A 23,443-nucleotide genomic window follows, 5' to 3' on the forward strand; every position below is an offset into this window, starting at 1 on the left:
TTCTGAGCTTCAACAAATTGATGAATTTGTTTGCCTATTTGCAAACCAAGGGACCCATCTGCAGTCCTTCCTGATCTTACTGGGAAAAGTAAGACTTACTGAGATGCAAGGTAAGAGGCCATGTGAGCTCAAAAGAAAGCTGGATGGATCACTGATCAAACTGCCCTTTTGAACTGGCTGTTGAAAGAAAATCTGCTGGGCCCAGAAGAAAGTCACCCTTTCTAAAGAGGATTGAGATGTTTGAAGTGTCAAAGTCAAAGGCCTCTGTTTATTTGAAAATGCTGGAAAAAGCCAGGCATGAGGGGGTGGTTTCAGAGACACAATATTGTCCACACAGCTGCCAAGTGCCATTTTGATTAAACGTGGAGAGAGGGGGAAAAAGCATTTTGCAAAAGCTCAAAATAGAGCACAACCTTTGGCAATGCAAGAGCAACTTCCTGGAGTTCAAGGGCAGGATGTAGCAGGGGGAAAGTCCAAGCCTACATTTGGCTAGGAAATGTTTGCGGCAGCCCGGACATTCTCTGCATGCTCCTTCCACCTGCTCCCAGTTGGGCAGCAGCAAGAAATTCAACAGAGAACCTCAGAGGGGGCTCTGAGCCTCCTACGTGGGGAACTTACCTCTTCATTCTCAATCTTCAGAGTGGATAAGCGGGACTGTAGCTGTTGGCATCTCTGCACCAGCTCACTCTGAACAGGCTGCTGGGCACAGAGCTGGGAGGCCTGCCAGAAGAAAATCACACCAGGTCAGGAAGAGGACACAGTTCTTTTGGTGGTTCCAGAGTTCTCATTACTCCTAATAAAACTAATTCAAGGTGTAAGGCTTGCAGTTTCTATTGGAAATAAAATCTAAAGTCAATGTATGGGGATCTCTTCTAGGACCAAAGAGCACATGAAAGGAATGGGGAGAGGGATCAGTTTGGAAAGACCAGGTTTCTCCCCTTGGCATCCCTCCACAGGCTGGTGCTTGGCTGAAGCAGGTCTACACAGGGTCCACATCTGTGGAAGGCTGAGGAAGCTGGAAAAGAGTACCTTGGGCAGCCTCAGCTCCAGAAATACAATGCTTTGGCACAGTGAGGATTTCCTGCTGGAGGTCCAAGTGGCCACCTCTCCAGCCCTTCCCTCCTCCCGCTTCATACACCAGAGTGAGAGCAGGAGAGAAGTGGGTCAGGAGGCTAACTTGCTGCTCTTGGCAGCCAGCATGTGTTTATAAATCCAGGCCATGCACGACTCCATGGCTGACTCAATGAGAGAGTACGCAAAGCAGGGAACACGTTCGTAAGCTGTGCTAGGGGCCCCAGAGGGCATGGAATCTGGTGGAGTGTGACATTTTCCAAAGAGCTATCATTTTACCCCAGGTCTTTACTAGATCTGTGTGGGAGAGGATCTTCTGCAACTTGCCCTTCCCCCCAAGGAAGCTTTCTCCTATGTGAAGGGGCTGCCAATCTATGGTCCTTCTTGATGGGGGTGTGACTGTGGCATGATGTCACCCACAGTCCCTAAGATGACTGAAGAAGAGCAGAAGGCAGGACCCATGTGCAGGCAGCTCCTGTCATCTTGCTACCATGTGTCCTTTAGTTCTTGTCTGAAGAGAGCCATCTAGATAAAACTGGCTCCTTCCTCAGCATCGAGTGGGCACATTCATATGCTCACAGACAGTTCTCTTGCTTGAAAGACAAAACCTCCCTTCAAATGGAGGGGGCTGGGACTTGACCTTTTCATCCATTGGCTTTTAAGCTCTCAACTGCTTTGACCTCTTCTCTGGGCTGACAGGCTGACCCAAGCCAGTTCTCAGATCTGAAGAGAGCTGACTTCATTCTGGCTCTTGGATAAGTAGACACAATGGAGAGAGCTTGGTGGCCAGAAAGAGTTAGTGCCAAGAGTGAAACTCTCTGGCTGCCTGATGTCACCAGTCAGGCATTCAGAGCCCCACAAGCCTCTGGGGGCACCAAAAGTAGAGACAGGCATTGCCGCCTAGTGCATCTGAGAATGCTTGGCATCCATTCATGTGTTGAGGGCCCCATAACACCAGTCAGTGTGGGGCCTTGGTCAATTTCAGGGCTTCTGGTCAAAATGCCACCCGAACTCTGGCCCTAGTTCAAGGACTTCCAGGCAGCTCCTCATGCTGCCTCCACTGTCTACAGACAACCCACACTGATGAGGACAGACTAGCCTCAGGGACCAAGAACGACTTTCTCTCTCAACTCTTTTTATTTTACATTTTAGGAAGGCTAGGCTAGAATGTAGAACCTTGTAAGCTCTAGGTCTGGCCTTGACCCCTGCCTGGCTTAGCTATTGATCAGCTAGCTATATGACATAAAAAGAGCACCCAGGCAGAAGGATGAGGTATTGATTTTTAAAGTAACCCAGACCTGGCAGGGAGACGTCATGGAGGAAAATCCACCTCCAAGTCTGTTCCTTTAAGACGCAGCAGAGCTGCTGATGCATGCTTTGGCAGGAATCTCCTACCAGGGTGCAAGGTAATTCATTCCAGCTGTGCTCTGGAGAATGGAAATGTGGCTCTGACAGGGTGAGGAGGGAGCCTGAGTACCCAGCATCTGGATTCCCTCTTTATGGAGACAAGCTGTTTGGCTCAGAAGACAACACAGTCAACACCAGGAAATGCATCCCTCTGCTCAGCTGGTCCCCAAGTAAAACTGAAGCTTGGGAAGGAATCTCAGAGGCAGCTGGGGAAGGGGCTTAGAAGGCAAATTTGACCAGGAGCCAGGGCAGGTGAGGAATGGGGCTTCTGGGGGGTTGGTGACACCCTTCCCCCAACTCTAACTGCACATGCGGTGTCTCATTCCCCATCTGTTCAGACGCTGACATCTCCTAAGCCACAGCAATGGAAACACTCTGTAAGTGGTTTGGTTTTTCCCAAGAAGGAGAGGAAAGAAATCCTTTCCACACTTTTGTCTTTAGGACAGAAATGTCCCACTCTCTATAGTGGCCTATTGATGACAGCAAATCTTTTGGTTACACAGCTACAGTTTTCATTCTGGAGAAGGGCTTTCTAAAGAGTCTGGATGCTAATCCTAAAGGAAGCACTACACCTGGCAAGAGCACATTGCTGTTTTTTGGTCCCCTAGCATCTGCGCCTCCTTCTTTTGATAACTTTGGTCTGACTGTCCTTAAGGAGAACCTCCTACTCTACAACTCAAGCCAAGTTCTTTGGATGAAGCATGTGACCCAGGCATAAGCCAGGAAGTCAACTGATACCCAGCCACAGTGACTGGCTCAGGGATAAACACATCACCCAATCAAAGCCAGTGGACACAGCAAGACCTCTGTGGGGATTTTGAGGAGGGAGGCAGATCCTCATCCTTTGGATTCTAACCTATAGGGAGATGAAGCTGGGAATACAGTCACCTTGCCACCAGGTAAGATCCTGAGAATGGAAGTAAGCAGACAAAAAAATAAAAAAAATTGAGCTGTGTAAAGTTCCTGCTCTTAAATCCAACCATGCCTGAAGGTCCATCCTGACCCTTTCTGTCACGGAAGCCTATACACCCTCCTTCTGATTTGTAGTTGAAATGGTGACTCCCAACTTCAGGAAGGAGGTTTACTCTGATTTAGATGCACAAACACCAAAAGGAGAACCAAAGATTCAGAGCAATTAAAACCAAGAACTTCTCTTTCCTCTCACTTTATACCCTTCTTGTTCTAGTCAATGGAGGTCAAGAATCTCCAACAAGTCCCCCAATTCATGCTCCCCTGCCTTGGCAACCAGCTTCAGGCTTTCAGGATCACCTCTTAGCTACTGTCCTTTCTGGAAACACCCATGCTGTTTTGTTCAATACCCAAGGAAAACTACACCCTTCATCACAATCTTTAGAACCCAGAAGAATAGATCCTTCAGAACTCTGACAAATGACAAGATCACTTCATTCCTATACTAAGCCTGCCCTCCTTCCCCCACAGAAACCTCTAGGGCCTGGCCCTACCTCAGCTCTCACTTCTTCCAGACCCACCACACTTGGAGGGCCCCTTTCCCCCACTTTCCTTTTACCTACAAACTCTCAGTAGTTTTTAGAATGTACCAGATAATTCTTTGTGATTTTTTTTTTTTTTTTTTTTAATGACAGGGTGCCATCATGTTGACCAGGCTGGACTCTTGGAAGCCCTGCTTCAGCCTCCCAAGTGGCTTTATGGACACATACCACTATGCCTAGTAGCTGTCCCCTTTGGATGTCCCTCTCTGTGCATATTTCTCTCTCCCAACCTCAGCTAACTCTCTCACCAGACAAAAGCTTCCTGAGGGCTCCAACAGCCTGCCTAGAATGCTGCAGGCACTCGGTGGCTGTTTGCTGTATGAGTTGAATGTGCCTCACCCCCATGCAGGAAGCTCTCTCCCCCTAGAATAACATGGCCTCTGTGTAGTGAAGCCACCCCAATATATTCAAGTCCCTGCAGATGTGTGAGAATAGGAAGAGGGCCTCACCATGTCCCCCATGTGGGGCTGGAACTCAAACTTCATAGGGGGGCAGAAGACATTGTTGTACATCTCCATGAGGCGCTGCTTATCACTGGTGGCATCCAGGTTTTCTACTGCATTCTCGATGGCATCCAGACCCTCATGCTTCGACTGTTCGAGATTTAATTCAGCAGAGAGGAAGGTGCGCAGGGCCCGGTTCAGGCTAGCATGGTAGCCTAGGTCACAACACTGCTGTGGAAGGAGAAGGCACGTGAGCACACCACGACAGCTACAAGGCCTGACAGAAAGGACAGCTGGTCCATAGGGCAGATCTGACCACATCAATGTACCTAGCTGTGCAGAGTGAAGAAGGCTGACATTCAGAATTCCAAGATCTGCATGAGACAGAATTCTCAGTTCTTGACTCCAGATCAATGGTTAAACACACTTACAGGACTGTGAGGTGGCTAGATGGAAGAGGACCCATAAGGACCAAATAAAATGATTTAATTCAGTGCTATTCCATAAACATGAAAAGGTTTAAGAGTCAAAGAATTCTGCTGGGTGCAGAGGTGCATGCTTATAATCCCAGTAGCTCTGGAGACTGGGGCAGGAGGATCACAAGTTCAAGGTCAGCCTCAGTAACTTAGTGAGGCCCTAAGCAACTCAGCAAGACCCTGTCTCCAAATAAAATATAAAAAAGGGCTGGGGATGTGGCTCAGTGGTTAAGTGACCCAGCCTGGTATCAAAAAAAGAGTTAAAGAATTCTGTTTCTAGGTTTGTCTGAGGTTGCATTATGACAAAATTCAATAATAACAATATAACCTGCCACTCCCTGAGGATAACTGTGGTTGAATCACTACATACCAAGCACATCAGGCCATTTTAGCAGTCAGGGGTCAAAAGTCCAGAGTGCTGCAATAGCAGCTAATTTACACAACCTCAGCTCCAGGTGGGAGAAGAGAATGGGAGGCTGACTCTGTCAACCCACCGGCTTCCAGTGTTCTAGGACAATCCTGAACTGCACAGTAAATTTTCTATGCTGAAGCTCCTGCCCTACAGAAATAGCATTTATAATACTACTAAACAGTTGCTGGGAGCTGTGGTACAGGCTTGTAATCTCAGCAGCTCAGGAGGCTGGGATTCTCCTGAATCACGAGTTCAAAGCCAGCCTCAGCAAAAGCAAGGTGCTAAGCAGCTCAGTGAGACTCTGTCTCTAAATAAAATACAAAAAAGGGCTGGGGATGTGGCTCAGTGGTTAAGTGTCCCTGATTTCAATCCCAGGTATCAAAAACAAAACAAAACTAAACTAAATAGTTCCAAACGTAGGTGTTACTGGGGATATTCATATCACACAATGGATTCTGATTTGCTACACCAAAAATGTACAAGAGGAAATAGTATGAAAGAGGCAACTGTATAAAACACCCAACACTGAAGCAGAGTCAAGCAACCTTAGAAACCCTGAACCTGTTTCCTTGATAGAAAATGAACTGATTTGACAAAGCCAGTGGTTTTGAAACTGTAGACCAGAGCTCTCAAGTTCTATGCCAGCTTGCTCAGGCTGCCTGTGAAAAGGGGAAGTACAATCCATGGTGGCTCATGTGGTTGTTCATTTTTCTACTTAATATATTTTTGAGATCCTATATAAGGTCTGGTTTGAAGAAAGAATTCTTCTGTTAGAGAAAAAGTCTGAAAACCTTGGATTAAAGGCAATCCCCAAGGCCCTTTTCAGCAACAGCATTCTGAAACTCTGTGATAATATTCCCCACCCCTCCAAAAGGACCCAGAGATCCAAATTCTTTGGCTAGCCTTTATCCTCTCTATTGCTTAAGCAGCTTTGAGGCCCAGACCTGAGAAGAAACGTCAGAGAAGAATCCATGGATAGAGAAGGCCATCTGTGTGACTGTCATTTCATCGCATAAGCAAGCTTCAAATTAACTCTCCCCCCAGCCTTTCCCCCTCATCATGATCACATTGGGAACAGCCACTACTGGGGAAGAAAAAGCACATGACATGCCTCCTCCTTCCAGGCATCTGACAAGATGCTCAGCAATGGAGCACCCGTTGGGCTGGGCTCTGGGTTCAGTGCCAACAGGCTCTGGCAGGTGCCTGGCTTCAGCAGAATAATGGCAGTCACAGCTTAACTAGAGCCAGAGGATGGAAAGACATTAAGTTCGGATGGGAGGGAGAAGCAAATGAAAGCTAGACAAAAGCGGCTGATTGGGAGGCTGCACGTGCAGGGGGCTCTTCCTCCTCTGGGAGATGCTGCTGAACTAGCCAGGCTGCCCTTGAACCTTAAACCCTTCCTGAGGAGCTCTCGCTAGCCCCTGATGCTGGTAAGTCTAGTGACAGGTAACTGCCCACAGCGTAGGGCGGGGGTTGGAAGGAAAATTAGGGGGAGGCAGGGTGCCCTTCAGAAACCTTTATGTATTTTTAGAAACTCCCCTTTCCTCTCTATTCTCACTGTCTCTGTCCTAAAAATACCTTTATCTTACACCAGTGCTGTCTGCTTCACTGTCCTAAAATGTGACTTTTATTATGCCCCTGTTAAAGAACTATTTATTTTTTTCTAAAGTAAAAATCCACCTTCCTTAGTTTAGAAATGTAAAGAAATTCTTCTCTTCACTAAGGATGTTTACTACATTCTACATCCAAATCTTCACAATTACCCCCCATGAGGTCGGTATTTTCTTAGTTTTCCAGATGAGGAAGCTGAGATTGACAGGTTAAATAATTTAAGCAAGGTCAAACAGGCAGAACAAATTATAATGTGTCTGCAGTCTGCCCACCTGACATTATTCCCCTCACTTTTCTCCTTCAGCTCTTCTGGTCTAATCCAATGACATACTCTCTGTTTAAGATAGTGTTGGAGAAGCATAGGCCTCCAACCAGCTGTGTGACCATAAACAAACTACTTAATCCCTCTGAGCCTTGAATGAGGATAAGTCCAGCTGATAACAGGCAATACATTTACATATATCTGGTACTGCATATAACACCAATCATCGTATCCCTAAATCCACTGACCCCTGCCCTGCAGCTCCTAGCCTTTTCTCTTCCAGAGGTGTTTCCCACTCTTCTCACCTGCTAGAATTGTACCCACTCTTCAAGATCTGAATCAAATTCCCAGCCTCTGGGAAACCAACCAGCCCTGCATCCCTGGCCAACACTGCCCGGATATCTACTTGGAACTCTGCTGATGAGCCCTCACATGATACAGAATACTTGCCCTTATTCTGTGTCTTGCCATTTCCGACCACCCCAAATACATTGTATGTTTCTTGAAGACTTGGCTGGTATTGTATGTTTCTTGAAGACTTGGCTGGTATCTTACCCTTGTTTATTACCCTCCCACACAGTAGGCCTTGCTCACAGTAGGCTTTTGATAAAGTTTAGTTATCAATCTGATTGATACCACAAGAACAATTTCTGGCTTCTTGGGAAATAGTCTGAATACTGGCCCAAGTTAAGTGGGTGGGTGTGGCCTTTTGTTGCTTACTGTACAGGGTCTGAGGGAAGCAGCAGCCTCCTGGGCTGCAGCACTGACTCTATTTATATGACCATCCGGTAGGTTCTCTGTGCAAATGAGTGGGAGCCTGACTCACAAATGTGCCCTCTGGCTCCTCCGCACCTCCAGCTAACCTGGGCTATTTAGAATAGGTTTTCAGAGCTTTGGCTCTCTATATGTCTTCAGGGGCAACAGCTAGAAACTGAGCCTTTAGCAAAGAATCAATATCTGGTCAAGGTTAGGTAAATGAGGTTTGAATATCTCATTGTACTCCCAGGAGAATCCCAGTGCACAGAGGCAGCAAGTTATTTTGTTCACACTGGGGACAAAGCATGTTTTCCATGGCTTCTGATGAATTCTGTGGCCACACTGGGCTCCCCTGGCTATTTCTGGGTTATATAAATGTTTGATGAAAACCCTCTCAGGGGAAATAAAATTTATAAAGAATTTAATGACAGCCCACCCAGATGTATGATAACTGGAGTCAATAGCTTACTAATCCTTTACCAGCTGATAATCTCAAAGACCCTGGAAAGGACCTAGTAAATAAAAAGTTCATACAGAGAAAAACAGTCACTGCTCTTAATAAAATTTCCTACTGGGAAAGCCAAGTTCCTTCATGTCCAACTTGGGTGTACATGTGTCATGGACCCTCTGTCCAGTTGCCTGGCCCTCACAATATTCAGGCTAAGTTTGAGGACAATGCTGTGTTCTTCATTCACCCATCTGCTCCTAGGCTGACTGAGAGAACCAGAGAACCAGTATAGGGGAAGTAAATGACATTCCAAGGTGCCTCCAGTTCTTAGATGCTATCAAGTGAGCTCAGAATGTCTTTTGGGCCTGAAGTCAAGGTTTTCCTGGTGTGTGTCTCACATGGACTCCTCTAGTCTGAGTTTAAATCTTACACTATACTATAAAAAGAAGTTGGAGGCTAGTCCTCGTGTTAGTGTAATGGCATTGACTAAAATAACTTCTTTTCACTTCTCTTTGCCTTAAATACAAGCTTCAAACTCCTAGAAAGAAGGCAGAATGGTATACATAACACAGATGGCAATGGACTGCAATAAGAATCATCCCATGTCTTCAAGCAAGTTCTGGATACTGTCAAGATCAAGATGCCAACATACCCAGGTTCCTTGCTCACTCCTGCTCTGTTGGTTTGTTGCCAAAGCACACATTTGGCCCTTTTCATTATAGGTCAGCAAGAAAAACAAATACATACAAACAACATGGATGGAGCTCAAAAAAAGCTGGGCAAAAGAAGCCATATACAAAAAATTATATACTGTATATGCCCATCTTTGTGAAATTCTACAACAGGCAACACTAACTTGTAATGAATGAAGTTACAATAGTGGTTGCCATAGGGTGAAACTGGGAAGAGACAAGAGGAACTTTCTGAGGTGACAGGAGTATATCTTTCATCAGCTATTTAGTCTAGATCTTGATAGAGATGTAGATTATAAGAATGTACAAATTTGTCAGAACTCTTGAAACTAACAAATTCAGTCATCATATGCAAATGACACACTAAATGAGTATTAAAGGCACAAAAAGTGAAGCAAATCTTGGCTTAGCGGATCATCTTCTTCCTCTTTTTTCTATTCTATTCTTTCTTCAGTGAACATACCCATGTTTAGCTACATATTAAGCACTAGGGGCTATGAAGGTAAAGTAAGTCTTAGTCCCTGCCCTCCTGGATCTTAGTACAGTGGCTCTCAAACTTTTGACCCTCAATTCACAAGAAGAAATATATTTTACATTATCACCCACATATATACAGAACACCCAGGGGCACACAAGCATGCATATACACACCTAACATAAAAATTTCACAAAATAAAACGTAGCCTCACAGTGTGAGGCACCCTGACATTTTTTTCCTGACTCTAGTCTAGTCTATTCATTTCAAAAAACAGGTCAGACACATGAAAGTGAATTCATGGCACCCTTAACGGATTGTGACCCAAGGTGTAAAACACCTAGAGTCTATAAATACCTCTCAGGCAAAACTATTATATTCCATTTATACCCCTGGTGCTGGGCACATAGCCTCACTCACATATTTACTGAACATTTATGGAGTAGAGTAACCTTATCAGCTTTTCCTAAAAAGAGTAACTAACTTGTCCTCACCCTACAAAAAACAAACCTCAAACAATAAACAAACCAGATACCAAAATACAACAGCAAAGAAAAAAGAACAAATGTACTACCCTGTGGCCTGGAATGCTGTCACCCTAGACTTGCTCACAGTTCCCTAGACCCATGCCCTGCTGAGTACTGGGGAAGCTGGCTGTCCTCTTTTTTAATGGCAGTTCACACCATATCCTGTAAAGTTAGGTTCTTAACAGGCCTTAAAAAAAAGTGATGAAAGTAAGGCCCCAAATAGCTTGCTTTTTACACTGATTTTAAAACACCTGCTCATGTCTGATGAAGAAGGTTGTGACTGATAGAGAAGTAGCCCTTGTCTTCCCCTAAGGTCAAAATTTTGGTGAAAGTGTAGGACAGTGACCCCAGGGGCAACAGAAAGGGAAGATAGCAAACCAGCATTAGAGGTGTGACAGCCTGCACAATCTTTTCTTCTTAAAAAATATTTTAACCAAATGCAAGATAAATGGCGGGAATTGAGCATAAGAAAGAACAGATTCTCTTTCTCAGGCCAAGAACAGGCCTCTTCCCAATAGTGAGGAGTTGCTGCCCTGAGGAGAAGAGGATCTTGTTTAGGGCTCTGACCTCTTTTGAAAGACAGTGTTCAGATTAGCATCAACAAGCAGAGAGAACAAAGAGGTGCCTGAATAGAGACCAAGGCTCCACTTACCCAAGGGAAGCAATGACATACAGGGCATTAACAGCCCCAAATCTACCAAATCAAAACTCCCTGGTCAAAGGGAAATAGGAATCTGTATTTTGGAAAAGTTCCCCAAGCAACTCTGATGTGGGCCAGATTTAAGTACCAATGGTCTAGTCCAGCTCTTTAGTTTGCTGCGGGGTGGAGCAGTGGGAAACCACAGAAGAGTTCCAGAACAGTTCAGCGACAGGTCAAGATGAACCAGCTATTTATAGAGACCAGTGAGTCTTAGATCAGACCCCCATATGATGTTGCACAGTATGACAGGTTTGCTTGTGGAGAAACTGAGGCAGCAAGCATTTGCAGTCTGGCCAGAGGCTTGCAAGACCCAGTTGTTGTTGCTGAGAGCCCAAAGCAAATGCCAGGCCTCAAACAGGATACAGGGATACACCTGAAGCCCTAGAGACTGGGAGGCTGATGCTCCATCAGTTGCTTCTAGTTGCTTTCAATTGCTTCACTTTGATGACCACAGGGAGAGGTAAGAAAAGTACGCCAATGTAGCTTTATCTAGGACCGGCTCTGGAATTGGGCCAGATGAAGGGTAGAGACTACAAGACTCAACTATAAGGTCTGAGGAAAACAATAGGAGGATCAAGATCAAGACTGACCCATAAGGCCAAAGATAAAAGGAGATGCCTACTTCATGCAAAACACATGTGCCTACTAACCTGCTTCTCTAGATTGTCTGTGTGCCACATCTCAAAAAGAATGGTCCTGATGTCAGTGGCATCTGGATAACTTCCTGATAGGAACATAATTTGTCGTACACTGCAAATCTGTAACCTTGGGTAGGTAAGTCTCTTAACCCTCTGGACCACTAGTTTCCTCAACTACAAACTGGAGACAGCATTACTTATCCATACGGTGTTGTGATAATCAAAGGAGATAATACCAGACATACAAGTTGCTGAGTATTTCCTAGCAGCCCAAAGAGTGCTGTGGTCATGGATCTTGATTTAGTAAGATTTAGGTGCAAATTTTGCCTCTGTCACTTTTTTTTTTTTTTTGGTACTTGGGATTGAACCCAGGGGGTGTTTTACTACTGTGCTACATCCTGAGCCATTTTTATTTTGAGACAGGCTCTCACCAAGTTGCTTAGGATCTCACGAAGTTGCTGAGGCTGGCCTTGGACTTGTGATCTTCCTGCCTCAGCCTCCGGAACTTCTGGGATTACGAGGCTCCCTACTTTAAACGCGTGCCCCACTTTGAGTCTATCTTCAAATATCATTTTCCTCCTTGCACTGCCAACCTGGAGGAGGTGTCACTTACCCCAGCCTCTGAACACCTGACATCTAACACCAGGTTACTTCTGTCACTTAGTAGCTCTGGGTAAGTCATCTAAACTCTCTGAATGTTAATCAATAAAACTAGAGATAATAATGTCTTCCTCCAGGGACTGTAGTGAGAAGTGAATGAAACAAACAAAATGCGTCACCCAGAACTTGGAACCTGGCAATCTCCTAATCTCCAATCTCATGGCTATCATCTTTTTGTAACTGTCTCAAAATGCCCCAGATGCCCGAACAATAGAATTGGGGAATGTGTGACAAGGATTCTGAAGCCAGGGTAGAGGAGCCCATAGGCCCCCCCAGCTTTAAGCACTTACATCAATAAGATCAGACAGGTCGTGGATGTAGTACTTGAAGACAGATGCATTGGTTGCCTCCAAAGCCAGTAAGTATTCATTCCGGGCTTTAATGGCCTTCAATTTATTCTCGGTGTACTTGGCTTGGCGCTGAAAAGGAAACAGAAGTTAAATTTTACTTTTTTTTTTTTTAAAGGGGAGACTGTTCTCTGGGAGATGAAAGTACAGTACATTCAAGAACCACAACTGTGCTGCTACTCCCTATGCGCATCTGCTTTAAATTGGGTTCTAATTCTGCTTAATGAGATTCAAGGGCATAATGTAGATCAACTCAGCAAAGGTTAATGAGGCTCCCTACTTTAAATGCGTGCCCCACTTTGAGTCTATCTTCAAATATCATTCTCCATCCTTGCACTGCCAACCTGGAAGAGGTGTCACTTACCCCAGCCTCTGAACACCTGACGCCTAAAGGTGAACCCAAGGTCCTCAATCTCCCCCCACTTCCTGAGGCAGCAAGATACTTTGCTCAATTTAGAAAATGAGCAGAGAAGGGTGACTACTGTTTCTTGTCTATATTCTGGAGGTTGAAAACTTGGAGTTGACATGCATCCTTCAATACCTAGGATTCCTGCCAGGGCAGAGAAAGGACTCTTTTGGTAAAGGAACCCAGAGTTTCTGTGTTCTGTTCTTCTTTCCCTACTGGAAAATTTTTATCAGTCCTGCCTTCCAGAACATTCTTCCCTGCCTGTACAGCTGTTACAGCATACATACCTTCTCTTTCATCTTCTCAATCTTCTTCACTGAGCTCCTCCGGACATGTTTCTCTTCAATGCGGACATTGGCGGTGGAGTCAGGGGAGCGTGGGGTCTGCCGGTCCTCCTGCTTCACAGATTTACCAATTTGCTTCTCCTCTTGCTTCTCGGCCTCCTTTAGTTTGCTCTGAGCACTGATGCTGTCGGCATTGTACATGTGATATGTCTTCATGACCTGCAAGACATCCCCCACCCCCACCCCAGAGGTCAAGCCAATGGGGTCAACTCTCTGCTTTACAGACTAAAAGACTCAGCCAGTCCTCTTCCCCAGGAAGAAACATCCTCATCCCCCCAAGGGAAAAATCCAGAAGGGTTTGGTTCAGCAAACATTATATAATAAAGGCAGTTCCAAAGCACAGGGAAGCAGAACTAACCCAAGGTGTCTTTTTATTGAAATGACTTCGGGTCTGTTCTTCATGTATTATTCAATTCTATTTATTACCATTTGTAATCATTAGTCTTATACAGGCCCAGGGATTTCCTATGGCTTGCTCACCTCACAATTACCCACTAGACAGGAAACACCACCTCTCTCAGTGCCCCAAAGAGGGCTGCATGGCCTGTGGAGTAGTCTATACTATTTGTACCTTTCAGCTATAAAACAGGGTAGAGGAAAAGCCTCCATAGCTCTCCTAACCATCCTGCTTCAACCGTATTATACACTACCTCACAGCACTAGAGCAACAGCCATGGCAGTTCTTACATTCTGAGCACATACCATATTCCTGGCTTTGTGCAAATGTCACACACACATTTGCTCATTTCATCTGTGCAGCAATTCTACAATCTAGACAACAACCATGAGATACTTGCATGATTCAGGTAAGAGTCAGGGAAGGAATAAAATCCCTATTAAGTATAACTAGAATTACTACAAGAAGTAATAGAAAAAGAGGGACACCATTTTCAAATTTTCCACCAAAGCACTGTCTAGGAATTCAATTCCATTTCTTAGCAATGAGACCAGGAAGCCTGGAACTTGACCTTGTTTCCAGTCCTCCCCAAATTACTACTTCCAGCCACATGATGCCTTGCTCTGCTGGAGCTTTCAAGGATATTGCTACCTTCCATCAGGGAATTACAAATGCTTTACCACAAACCTAGCCATCTGAAGTTCGAGAGTACTGAAGTTTTGATGCTATGAAATTTCTTTGTAAGGGAGAAATAGTGTAGGAGCTGTGTGTGTGTGTGTGTGTGTGTGTGTGTGTGTGAGCATGCATACGTGTGCACATGGCTGACCACTCGCAAGGGACAGCAAGGGTACAGTATTAATATTTATAATAATCTCTACCACTTAGTGCATGTTGTGTGTCAGGGGTTCTCTGTACGCCAACACAGTGAATCCTCACAACATCTCTGTGAAAGACATGTTATTATTTCCACTCCTAAAGAGGAGGAAATGGGGCTAAAGAGATTAACTATGGCACTCAAAGTCACACGACTAGTAAGTGGCAGTCAGAATTCAAATTTAGGTCTATCAAACTTCAAAGGCCACATTCTTTACCACTAAATCACTGCATAGGACTGGAGCTGAATTAGTTGGGAGGAAAGGTTAAGTAAATTCAAGGGAGACATGAAAAGCAAAATTGGTTTCATTTAGGAACTTGAGTTAGAGCAGTATCTCACCCAGGGGACATTTAGCAATGTCTGGAAATATTTTTGCTTGTGACACCTTGGGGATTGCTAATGGGAATGCTGCTGCACATCCTATACACAGGGTACCCCCTATAATAAAAAATTATTTGGTTCAAAATGTCAGTGGTGCCAAGGTTGAGAAAACCTGGGCTAGAGGGGCTCTGTGAGTATTCTAATCCCTTAGGATCAGTGGGAGGGGGAGGAAGGAATAAAGAATACTGAGGTATTGACAAAATCAAAGTACATTAGAATCTAAACTCTGTCTCATTTTGGATGCAGAATGCTTTAAATCAGCTTATTCTAAACCTGACACCATTTCCCATAAGATCCACTCTGCTTATACTTTGCATATTCTCTATATAGGAGAAGCAATATTAACAACTAAGGGTATTAAAAAGCTTTTCTAAGTAATTCAAACAGATCCCCAGTTTTGCAGGTTGACTAAGAAGTGGGAAAGAGGCCATCTGTTCTCCTGGCTGGAGACGGGTGGATGGGAGCTCCTTTCTCTGTTTTTTTTTTTCCACCTGATTCTGACAAAGGCATTCAAATGCTCAAGTAAATAAGTTGTGAAAGTGAATGATTTTTAAGAATGTGATTTCCCATTTTATGATGAAAGAGGAAATATTATGAATGAACATAAGAGACAAAGGAGCTCAAAGAATAGTGTCAACAACAAACAGATGAAGTAATAAAAATCAATAATTTATATTGTTCCTTCCGAACCCAAAAGTACTTAAAGAACTCTCTCATTAAAAGATTTTAAAAGCTAGGCACGGTGGCATATGACTGGAAACCCAAATACCCATGAGGCAAGAGAATTACAAGATCAAGGTCAGTCTTGGCAACTTAGGGAGATCCTATCTCAAAACAAAGCATTGGGTGGCAGAGTATCCCTGGTCTAATCCCCAATACCCCTCCCCACCAAAGAAAGAGTAAAATATTATCTACTCTAAGAAACTAAAACTTTCTAAGGAAAATATGTCATGAACACATGGTAGCTTTACCATCAAATGGTTGCCCAAATGACTTAATGACAATGAATCATCTACTCTGTGGAAAATGTGGAAGAAATGTTACTAGTGCCCTCTAAAGGGAAAACTGAAGCATCCAGAGGCTGAAGCTTAAATAAGTAATAGTAAACAACTGGGGAAACAGGAAAATCAAGGTAGGACTTAGAGAAACATATATAGTGAGCAAATAAACTAGAGGAGAAACTCAGAATTCTAAATTCTCACTTCTTCAAAGAACACTCACTTTACTTTGAAAAACTAAATACAAAATTCATGCATTTAGCTCTGTTACCTCCATAAGTTACACTAAAAGGACAGAAAAGAGTTTTCATTATTACTTTTTTTTTTGGTACTAGGGATTGAATTCAGGGTTGCTCTATCACAGAGTTACTGCACAGTCCTTTTTATTTGTTGTTTTGTGACGGAGTCTTGCTAAATTGCAGAGCTGGCCTCCAATTTGCAATCTTTCAGTCTTAGCCTCCAGAGTTGCTGGGATTACAGGAATGCACTACCATGCCTGGCTATAATTTTTTAGGTGTAAATTGAGGCAAACAAAAAGAAAGAATCAGACTCTGACAAACAGATAAGCAAGTAGTAACTGACCTACTGAATCCTAAATCAATACTAGGGAGAGCCAAGAAGCAACCAGACATATCACAGAAGTCTCAAGAGAAATAGGTGGCAGTGGGATGAAGGTGGATCTAAAAACAAGAAATTACTGAAAGCCTGAGAAAGTCAGATCCCAAATCCCCTCCCTAATCACAATGGGTGGCTGAGGCTTATTTTCTTAGAAAGTGGCCACAAACTGGGGAATACCAGGCTCATCTGAGGTTAGGAGCATTGGGTGGCAGAGTATCTTAAACTTAAACTGAACTTAAACCAGGAGGATCAATGGCAACTTCTGTACTGAATGTTGAGATGGCCCAGACCTCTTTCAATTCAGTCCCCAGACATAAGTGGGAGATCAAAAGAACCATCTCTCAGTAATCTATCCAAGATAAAAGATTAAAAAAAAAATACTGATGCTGGGGCTTCCCCAAAGACATGGCCCCTACAGTGAAGGCCATGGTCAACACAGGACTTTTCAGTGCCTTACTTTAAAATATGATCAGCCAGCTAAGGATTACCAGACATTTAAGGAAAATATTTAAATATCCAGAACTGAACAAGCAATTTAGAAGAAATAGTATACAGACAGAATAATACTTGGAAAATAATCTATTAGCAATAGCCTCAAGAGATGAATAAGAAATATAAAGATATTTCATCATGAACAATGGATGGGATTGTTTCCCCTGGATGGGAATAAAAGGAAAAAAAAATGGGAACATATAGAGAAGACTAAGAGTTCTTAGCAATTAAGATTCAACTCAAATGCCTTTCCAAGGAGCCTAATTCATGCTCTTCTCTCATGCAGACTGTAAGAGTTCTTACCTCATTTTTTACTTGCTGTCTTATTTTTCTGTCTCCCCCTATCAAAACTAAATGTCTTGAGTTTAGGGACACCTCTTTGTATTCCCACTGTCCAGTGCCAGGATCAAACAGATAAGCAGAGTTGCAGGACTATTAGCTGCCACTGCTTCAGGGGAACAGGTGCTGAACACCAGGCTGAAGTAGCTTGCAGCAAACAGCTGCTACACAAGTCAAGGGGACATATACTGTAGCACAAAACCTCTAGGTGACAACAGCTCGGGAGTGTCCGAATCGCCTCTTCTCTTTCAAGTCCAGGGTTTCCTTGACTCTTCATATTCAGCCAATCCATGTGGCTTCTGTGCCTCTACATATCCTTCTGCATCTGCACATCCTTCCTGTAGGGGCTTTCTGGACTTTTCCAGATAGTCTCTGGGTGCAACTGAGGCAGACAATCCCAGAGTTCTTTAGGAAGCAGTGTGCTCTGACTTCAAAGGCATTCCTAGAGCATCAGTCAGAGAATGAAAACTACTTATCCCTGGTTTCCAAGCTAGCCAGTTCATGATGGGGGAGAAACACGTGCAGAAGATTGCTCTCTGAATAACAGCTGTGGAAGTGGCCCTGGCACAGAATGCCAAGTCAGGGAAATCAAAGCCCTTCAGGCAGAAAAGAGGAAGGTGCAGAGGGGCAGCTGGCCACTTACGGTGCGATTCTGGGCCTCTCATCCAAAGGCATCTTTATTTGGAAACACCTGGGTTCGGCCCCTTGGTTCATCAGGTTCAAAAGTACTTAAATTACCAACCCGTGGGTAATTGGTTCCCAAAAAGAATTATTCATGGACATAAGGGGCAAGTGTGAAGTAAGAAGGACACTGGTAAATATGGCAGATCTCTTACATCCTTGATTCCCTTTTTTTTAGTGCCCACAAATAACTTCTATTGCCTACAGGGTTGAGAGAGAGAGAGAGAGAGAGAGAGACAGACAGACAGACAGACAGACAGACAGAGAGAGACTGACTCTTACTTTCCTACAGAGCAAACAGAGGGAAAGTTCCTTACAAGAATTCTTTCTTATTCTCTTCCTAACTCCTCTGAGAGTGTCCACAGCTAGCAGCTTCCCTAAGCCAATATACAGTAGTACCGGCTTCCTTCTTGATGAGACCACTATCTCACCCACAGTGACAAATCATCCTGTTTTACTCAGGACTTTCCCAGTTTCAGCACTGAAAGTCTCATGTCCCAGGAAACACTTCAGTCCTAGGTTGAAGGGTTCCACATCCCAATCCCATGTGCCTTTATTCAAACCAGTCAAAAGCTAATGTCACCCCTGTAGAAGAAACAATTCTTAGTTCTATTCTTTGAACCCTTTAATAGTCTACAGACAGACTCTGTGAATTAATTTGATCCTTAACTGTAGTCTGATATTTCTGAAATTATAACTCCCCCAATGAGCCCATCCCCTAGGATATGGAGATACCTGACATCAGGGTCATAGACATTAGGGTATCCCACGTTCATATAGCTAGCAGTCAACAGTCTGTGTTGCCTAATTCAGGAGACTCTAGTCACCAGACACAGATGTCTCAAACTTAGTACTACTGACATTTTGGGGGAGATAATTCTTTGTCGTGACGGAAAATCCTGGACATTGTAGGATACTAGCAGCACTCTTGGCCTCTAGATTTTAGTTGTCCAGTTCTGACAACTAAAAATGCTGCAGACACTGCCAAAAGTCCTTTTGGTGGTGGTGGTGGGGGATTACCCTGCATGGGAATCATTGCATCATACTGTTCTGCTTTCTATGGAACTTCCTGGTGTCCTCTACTCTTTTCTTCTCTTCCCATCATGTCTTTGAGGAATATATCAAATTTTTACATAGATCTTAGACAGATTATAAGACTGTGTACCAAGGCACCTCACAACAGGAGACACCATACTTAGCCAATTCTCAGTTTGAATATAAGTGGGAATATTCTATGCTCTGCATAGACTGCTTACTGGCCTATATGGGGTGGCCTGAGGATTGTAGTTAGAGGTACAAACTTGGTCCTCAGACCAGAGCAGCAAGTTTCAGGATTTTCTTCTTTACTCTGGCATTGCCTGTACCCTTTCACTTACTTTTTAAGTCATAGCTTATGAAGAGATCTAGGACTCTGGATAAAAGCTAACAGATGGTCAGACACTATTCATCCTTTGCTGTCTTGAGTCCATCGGCCAAAGGAGAACACTAGATTTAAGTGGGTCTGGGGTTTTCTGGTATCCAACTAACTCGCCCCTAGAAAGAGCTGCAAATAGCAAAGGTCAAAGATGCTTATGGGAAAATATAAGAATTCCTGTATGACATGTGTCATCTTCCATCTTAGTGAATTCTCTGCCAGAAGAAAGGAATAATAGCTCTTGTTGGTGCCTAGAAGATGCTCTAAAAATAAAGAGCAGAAGCATTGAAAAGACCAAATTCAGGAAACTCTTCCAATCTGAAAATGGTTCCCATCCGTGTGCTTCTATTTTTAAAAGACATCAACTGCATTTGAGAAAAATGAAAACCCGGGAGCTGAACCAAAGGGTACCCTGCTCTCTACTTGGTTGTCTTCATAGCAGAAGAGTCACAGAGTAGAAATTCACAATGAACCGAGCTCCGCTGCAGACGGGTCAGATGACCACACTACACTATTTACTTGCTTAGCAGTTGCCATGACAAAACGGACACGCCTGGGCTCTGGACCAAGAACATGGAATTCTCTGACCCCAGATGCCTGTTACGTATGTCACTGCTGCCTGCTTTCCTGTGAATTAAAGAAAGATAGGAAGGAAGGGAGAGAGAGAGAGAGAAAAGGAGGAAAAGAAGCAAGAAGGGAGGAAGGGAGGAAGGAAGGAAGGAAGGAAGGAAGGAAGGAAGGAAGGAAGGAAGGAAGGAAGGAAGGAAGGAAGGAGGGAGAGGGAGGGAATAAACAAATGAACACAGAAAACCAATTTCACCTCCAAATAGGATGGGACAACCCTGGAAAATGACACACAGGGCTGATATAACAGAGCTGGAGAAGGGATCCCTGTCAGGTGCTGCACAATTGAAGTATTCCATTTATGGGAGCAAGAGTTTCCTTGATGTACGTGTGTGTATGTTTATTATAACTAACAAAACGTGGCTGGGGGAGAACAAGACCACAATCACATCTCAGAGCATGAAGAAGCACCCATCATCCACTGAAGTGCCAGGTTTCTCAGAACAGATTGGGCTCTCTCCTCCAAGCCCACAGCCTGCATCTTCACGGTGGGCTCTGCCTGTCTGAACCCGACCCTTATATTGGGACATTTAGGAGTCTACACTTCCCTCTACGCATTTGCTCTAATCTCAAATCAAGATCAATCCAAGATCTGACATAAAACTTGGACGATAAGTGCTTTCCAAGAGGCAAATGTTAATGGTGCAATACAGGCTGTGTTCCTTGCCATTAAAATTGGGGTCCCTGGTTGCTGCTGCTAATGGTGTCAGCTGGGTTGGTGACCTAGCCGTTGACTGGTGTTTTGAGGTGATGCCTCAAATGAAGCCAGGGTGAACTTGCACAGTGGAGGAAGGATATTATTCTGAGGAAGTTTTTTTGGAGCTTGTTCGTTTTGAAAATCAAGAGTGTGAACAAAGAAATGGGTGGGGTCACCCCCAATAGAGAGCATGCACTGTCCTCAACCTCAGCTCAGTTCAGGGCTGCTGACATGACTATGGCTGCCAGCTGCCAAATGCTGCTTCCCTCTGCTTGTTAAAGAGCCCAGCAACCCATCTGATTTACCGAATAGAGCTCGTTCAGGACCTTCATCAAATCATCTTGGAGCTGCTGGCCGACTTCTTTACTCTGCAAGGAAAGAGGAATGAAGGTTAATTGGGAAACAGAAGGAGGGAGGAGGGGGCAACAAAGGCAAGAGCAGCACTGGCTCTACAAATAACACAGACTCAATTAAGGCCCATTATTTAACCCAGCAAATCAGATAACCACTCGGTTCAGACCCAATTATGGTCAGATTACTCAAAGAGTTTTAATAAAATGAAATGTGCCCTTTCTGTAGCCCAGCAAAAGCAATCGTGTAGAGGGAAAATGGGTTATAGCCTTTGATTTTTCAATTGGTCCCCAAAGAGCAGGCCTGAAAGCCACATCCTACCTAGCAACAGTTGTTAGGTGGAGCATGCCTTCTCAGATACTTGTAGGCAAACATGCCAAAGGATTACAAAGGAAAGATGCATAATAGGATGAGAGAGGAAAAAGCATATCAACATTCAAGGACTTCAAAGTCCCTAACTAAATAAGTTCAAGCAGGAAGGAATTGTACTTCTCACTGGCTTTATTTCTACTACAAACTCTCAAGGAAGTGGTTCTTCAAATGACTGCTTGCAACCTGAGCTAACGGTACCTGATTCTGATAATATCTGTTAAGGGGTCTTCAACTGGTTAATCCTGAGCAGTGGTAGCTCTCAGATTCTGTGTTGCTGCCACCCAGGGCTGGCATCTAACCACATAGAACAGGAGAAATAGAGAAGAATGAGGAAGCAGGAAGGAAAGAGTCATGGCTTCTGAACAGAATGTTATATGCCAAGCCCAAGGGAGCAGGGGATAAAACCGATTGGCCTCATGGCGGAATTGATAAGGAAAGCCCTTGTTGTATCTTCTGCCAGGCCCCTCTAATTCTTTACTATAAAAATTCAGATACCAGCATCTTTCTAACAGAAGTTATAATACTGTCTTGGCATAGCTAAATGCCCAGGCAAGAAGGGATGTGCCCTTTTATTCAAAAACAAAATCATTATAAATCTTGCTTTTTTTCCCAAGATGCATACATCTTTGTCTTAAAAATACCTTTTCTGATTACAAAAGTAATATATTTATTATAACAAGGAAAGTGGAAAAACCATCAAAAGAGAAAACAAAGTAACCCTGAATTCCTACCACTAAAAAAATCATCACTCTAGACAGTGGTAAAATATTTTTCTAATTTTCCCTTTCATTATTATTTTTACAAAGTTGGGACTGCATTATAAACACTGTTTGGGAATTTATTTGCTTAACTGTATATTGTGAACATTTCTCCATCATTCTTCTATAATATTATAATACATTAGGCTGAGATAGCTCCTCTTCTTAGGTATTTGCTTCCAAAGTTTTGTGATAGAAAATGCTGTATTAAATTGCTTTATATATAATCATCTATGCACACTTTTTTCATTATTTTCTACTAGAAATAACAGTGGGTCAGAGAGTACTCATTTGTAGCCTTAAATTGCCTTTGAGAAATACTGTACCAATTAAAAATACTGTCAGAGGCATGTAAGAATGCTTAGTTCACTTTTTTTTTTTTGGTCTTGACAACCAAAAATCTTTGCCAATTTAGGGAACTGTGATGTGGTATCTCTTGCAATCTGCAGTTCTTTGATTCTAGTGAGCCTGAACATTTTTAAAAACATGTTTATCAGACATTTCATTTTTTCTGTTATGGTTTGCCATTTTTTTTTTTCCAATAAGGAATTCTCTGCCCATTTTTTTTCTAGTAAGGTATTCATTATGGAATATAACATAGGTGTGCCTTCCATCATAGGTGGTCCTGAATTTTTATAGCCAGTAGTAGAGAATGGTGTGGATTAGAGAATGGAGTGGAAGGAAACCTAAATTGGCAATCATAAGAGTCTCCTTCTATTCCCAGCTCTTCTACCACCTGCTATAACCTTAGGCACCCTGGTTAATCTCTTTGCATCTCTAGTTTTCTCTTCCATAAAATGAAAGGCCTCTGCCACTAGGATTCCACATGATTTTTTGCCTAGCTCCTTGCATCCATATTCCATTCAAACACGACCCCTTTAGTGTATAATGGGTTGGCTGTCTTCACACCATAGTGTAGCAGATAATGGGCAAGTTCTCCTCAGGGACTCAGTTGCTCTGCAAAACAGAGGGCTTCAGGGGCACTTTTCTGGTCTTGAATTTATCATTCCTAGTGTCTGTCATCCAGTGACCTCAACCACTGGAGGAAGCCACAGGAGGGAATGCCTTTCCTGAGCACACTCACACCCCAGCCTCACCCATCTTGAGGAGAGCTGAGCTCCACTGAAGCAGCTAAGGCCCAAGGAGGTGAAGTAAGGAGAAATGACTCACCACCAGCCTCGGAGTCAGCAACAGGGTCAGGAAGTGACCACGAGTATCACTTCCCACCACCCTGCCCTGCTGCCTCCAGGACGGCCTCCAC

At 43.7% G+C, this 23,443-nt stretch overlaps 1 protein-coding gene and 1 long non-coding RNA gene across 10 annotated transcripts in view; one reads left to right on the forward strand and one right to left on the reverse strand.

Annotated features, from left to right (window-relative positions):
• The window catches only part of Srgap2 (SLIT-ROBO Rho GTPase activating protein 2), a 242,435-nt gene that overhangs the window by 57,818 nt on the left and 161,174 nt on the right, over positions 1–23,443 (reverse strand). For 7 of the 9 annotated variants that reach the window (XM_048809527.1, XM_015483746.2, XM_048809526.1 and 4 more), the window contains 5 exons: positions 21,007–21,069; positions 13,130–13,345; positions 12,380–12,508; positions 4,439–4,663; positions 619–720 (listed from right to left, as the gene is read on the reverse strand). In XM_048809527.1, coding sequence (XP_048665484.1) covers positions 619–720; positions 4,439–4,663; positions 12,380–12,508; positions 13,130–13,345; positions 21,007–21,069 — 735 coding nt within the window. The remainder of the gene's footprint in view (positions 1–618; positions 721–4,438; positions 4,664–12,379; positions 12,509–13,129; positions 13,346–21,006; positions 21,070–23,443) is intronic. The other 2 variants (XM_015483747.2, XM_015483750.2) reach the window with 1 other exon arrangement.
• LOC125618513 lies at positions 615–18,794 on the forward strand. Its single transcript, XR_007349846.1, has 3 exons — positions 615–760; positions 8,810–8,814; positions 18,783–18,794. It is a non-coding gene; the product is annotated as an uncharacterized LOC125618513 (long non-coding RNA).

Source organism: Marmota marmota, unplaced genomic scaffold, assembly GCF_001458135.2.
Source record: "Marmota marmota marmota unplaced genomic scaffold, marMar, whole genome shotgun sequence".
Classification (NCBI taxonomy): Eukaryota; Metazoa; Chordata; class Mammalia; order Rodentia; family Sciuridae; genus Marmota; species Marmota marmota.